This window comes from Cricetulus griseus, chromosome X, assembly GCF_003668045.3.
Source record: "Cricetulus griseus strain 17A/GY chromosome X, alternate assembly CriGri-PICRH-1.0, whole genome shotgun sequence".
NCBI lineage: Eukaryota > Metazoa > Chordata > Mammalia > Rodentia > Cricetidae > Cricetulus > Cricetulus griseus.
In genome coordinates, this window is record NC_048604.1 from 63,163,356 (window position 1) to 63,167,636 (window position 4,281).

General features: G+C 41.6%; 1 protein-coding gene across 1 annotated transcript; it reads left to right on the forward strand.

Moving 5' to 3' along the window:
* Positions 1–1,468: 1,468 nt before the first annotated feature.
* On the forward strand, positions 1,469–3,624 carry LOC100756660 (Wiskott-Aldrich syndrome protein family member 1). The gene has a single exon (XM_027432929.2). The coding sequence runs from the start codon at positions 1,672–1,674 to the stop codon at positions 3,622–3,624; it is 1,953 nt and encodes a 650-aa protein (XP_027288730.1). The 5' UTR covers positions 1,469–1,671.
* Positions 3,625–4,281: the final 657 nt, after the last annotated feature.

Sequence of the window (4,281 nt, forward strand, 5' to 3'; positions counted from 1 at the left end):
CACAGAGAATAGAACTGAGGGAGGAAGGGGTTATACAGGGAGGAGTCTAGGGATGATTTTGGAGCTCTGAGAACATGGAGAGAAGGGCTGGGGGAATATGCAGAGGGAGAAATGGAGAGCATAGGTAGGAGGACAGATTTTGGAGAGTGGTAGGTCAGAAGAGGTTGGAGTGTGGAGCCAATTGTGTGAAGGCAGGATAACAAAGGGAGGAGAAATGGAATGTGTGGGAATGTGTGGGAAACGGAGTAGAGAACAGAACCCAGGGGGAGAAGAGTCCAGGGATAAGATTGATGACAGGATGGCAGAGGGTAGATGAGGAGTGTTGAAAAGTGTGATGTCATAATCAGAGGCGGCAGGGTCCGGGCAGGGTCAACAGGACATAAGTGATGTCATAATAGTTTGGGTGGAGTCAGGAGGGCATGGTCAGCAGGAGAACTGGGGAAGGTCAGTCCAGAGGTGGAGACAGCAGAGGTCAGAGGGAAGAGAGCCAAGGGAGGAAAACACCACAGGTAAGAGGGAAATTAGGGCGATCGGGAAAAGATGGAATGTGCTATCTACATCAGAAGATGAAGAAAGGAGAGCAAAGGGTTTAAATAAAAATGAACAGGGCTTATCAGGAGGATAGTTCTTATTTCAGTGGAAGGGCATAAGTATGAGGAGTTAGGGCATAAGTATGAGGTGCCATACAGTGGGGTCATGGAATAAGCTGGCTCATGGCATAGAGATCAGAGGTATTCAAAGGGAGGAGAAGATAATGTGGAGGGTAGGAGGAGCAGAATTGAAGGAATAGAGGATGGAGTCCAGAGTTATGCCCTAGTCAGGAAGGGTGTTTTCAGGAAAGTGGGATCAGGAGGTGGGTATATAGGATGGATAGTACAAGAATACAGAGGGAGGGCAAAACAAGAGGTAGGAGGAAGGTGGCAGTAGTGGGATAGATCAAAGTTGAAGAACAGAGGGCAAATGGCATAGAAACCTGGAGGAGGAGGAATACACAGGGAGACAAGATAGGAATTTAGAGGAGATTCAAGGGTGTGAAATTGTAGAGTATAGTGGTTTAAGAACAGGAGGTGGAATGGACAGCAGAGCAGAGAGGTCAGAAGATAAGGGGGATAGTGTAGAGAAGCAAAGAGGAAAATAGAAGTGGGGGTGGTAGATGGATGGAAGCAAGGGATCAGGAGAGAAGGTGATGTCATAAATGCAGAGGGTGGAGTTATGGAGGTGGCGTAGGAAGAGAATGGAGGGAGTTAGAGGCAGAACTTGGGGGCAGAGTACAGAAGGAACAAGAAATGGTAAGAGAGCAGAATGATGAGGGAAGAGAGAAGGGAACAGATGAGGGAGGAGAGAAGACAGCCAGGTTGAAGAGGGCAGAGTGTAGATGAGAGAAGTATAGATAACCAGAGGGACTAGGGGTGACTGGGCATGACAATGATGTAATATATTGTCTCATTGCCTGTTCAAAAGAAAGGAATCTGATGTAACAGTCTGCCTGTCCTGTAACTGCTGACAACTTGAAGGCTAGGAGTCGGTGCCTTCACATCTCCAAAAGCTTTGTGATTATCAGATGTTGGAAAAGCTTAAATTTCATCAACAGCCTGGAATGGACTAATGAAAGTGGTGAATGCTTAATGCAGGGATATAGAAGTGGCTTTCAAGACTTAGCACAAATCTAACATGTCGTTTAATGAAGAACAGTTTGAAAAATTTCTAAATAGATCAGAAACAATTAGTGAAATTAAAGATGACTTCATCTTTGTAATTCTTACATCATTAAACAAAATAGTGAGACGAGTAAATGATCTTGATAAATACACTGAAGACTTATTTGGAAAACTAGATAAAGAGATTCATAGCATTTCCTTTAAGCTTAAGATTTTACAAGAAAATATAATCCAGTTAACTGATGCTATTACTCATAAAGTTCCAAATGAAGTGTTATCCATGCAAGTGTGGAAGTCAAGGAAGACTTTTCCAAATTTAACTATTGAAACACAGAAAGTACAACAAGTATACTCCTGCTCATCATTGCCTGTTAACATCTTTGAAAGAAATAATGCTAATATAGCAATACCACTTCTTACAGTGCCTTCATACTACCAAAATGATACGGAAGATTCAAGTTCTTCCGATGGTTCATTCCACTCATGTTTATATTGCTCCAAACTTGTAAAAGAAAATGTATCTGTGAATAAAGAACAAACAAGTGAGAAACACATACAGGACACAAAACTAGACCATGCTAGTGAACCAACAAATATGCTACAGTGTCAAGTGGTGAACGAACATATCTCTGTGGATCACATTACATCCTCTGAAAGTGCAGTATCTCATTCATATTTAGATAATACTGATGGTGGCTCTGTATTCTACATTTTTCCACTGAATAAAAACAAGCTTCAAGGAAAGTCTGTAAATGACATCTCATCTGGTGAGCAAGAATACTCACATTATAATATTGGGCATATGAGCAATTCACGTCCTCGTGTCCTTTATGGAACTGGTAAGGGGGGTGTGGTGCTCAGCCAGCCATCATCGTTGCTTCGTTGTAAAACTGATGTATTTGTCAACCCCCTAGCACCAGAAGCACCACCGTTACCATCTGATTGGCTGACCAAACTTACCAGTTCTGAAAGTCCACCTGCTCATAGAGTTGTAAGATCAATAAGCTCACCATTAACATCTTCATTACTTGTTTGGGAAACTACAACCACCACAACAACATCTGCTTGCTTAAAGACCACTTCTAGCATTGATCTAAATATGCCACCTGATTTCACTTCAAAATCAGATTCTCTTGATAATCTAATACCACAGAGCGAAGATGACATGATCCCTCCACTTTCAATTACTTCACTAAGGAGTGACTCATGGGATTCAGTATCGGATCTTATTGACACTGCTTTACCTGTGCAACCACAACAACATTCCACTTGTCGACCCATAAAGTCTTTTCCACAATCAATTCAATCTACAATGTCATTGCCAGTATCTCCATCTAAATCAAGTTCTACACATGGACCACTACCAGAAAACCAAGTCCCACATACATCAGGGTCTTTGCATTCCCAATTGCCAAGATCTCCCAGGGGACCACATCATTCTGTTTTAGTATCTGCTTCAGCAAGCCCCAAATCTACTGTGTCACCCTCACCAAGACGTTCGGTGAGTCACTTAACAAAACTTATTGAAGCACAGTCAAGAACACCCATGACTAATCCAAAAGGACATTTGCATTCACCACAGTCAAAACTATGTTTCTCCTCAACAAAAGTTACCACTCTACAATCATCATCTTCTGTGAAATCAACATCCGTTTCATCATTGTCTTCTACGAGATCATCAGTTTCAAGCCATAGAGCTCTATCAATAAGTCAGTATACAGTAGTGCCAACATACTCTGGTGCAAAGCAAAATCCGACATTCCTGCCAATAGTGAGCAAAGCAAGGAAAACATTGATGGAAGCAATACGAAAAGGTGTTCGACTACGCAAAACTCGAGAAACCATACCAAGAAATGTACCTAAGATTCCTCAAAATGAAGCAGATATGATTCGGATCCGTCGTAAAGCAATGGGGTATAATTCAGGAAAATCAGATAGTGAGACGGAATGGGTTGAAGATTCGTAAACAAATAAACCCATCAAAAGTAAAAACTAATTGTTGTCTTGTTTTGTTACATCTAAGTTATTTCTAATGTTCTATTTTTTCCCCTAGAATTATTTATAATTACACACACACATAGAATAGTCACATTAGTAATACACGCCTTTAATCCCAGCACTCCAGAGATCCTGAATTCGAGGATTCAGGATCAACAAAGCTATGCAGAGAAACCCTGTCTCAAAAAACAAAACCAAAATAAAACAGTGTGTGTGTGTGTGTGTGTGTGTGTGTGTGTGTGTGTGTGTGTGTGTGTGTGTGTGTGTGGAAACAATTTATCACACAGTATTTACAGTTAAGTTTCAGGCATGTATCCTTAATGGTTGGAAATTTTTGGCTACATAGACTTCTGTGGGTATCCATAGCTGCTGTGCGTTCATGATTGCAACAGTATTTTAGTTCTATTGCTGTGAAGAGACACCATGACAAAGGCAATTTCTAGAAGCAGGAGTTTTGATGCTTAATTTCATGCTCATGGTAATGAACATGGCAGCAAGCAGGCAGGCATGGTGCTGGAGTAGTATCTGGGAGCTTACAACTAATCCATCAGAGAGACTTTGCACTTAGCATGGGTTTTTTTGCAGTAGAAACAGGACAATCTCAGTCTCCCTCCCGCCCTCCCCT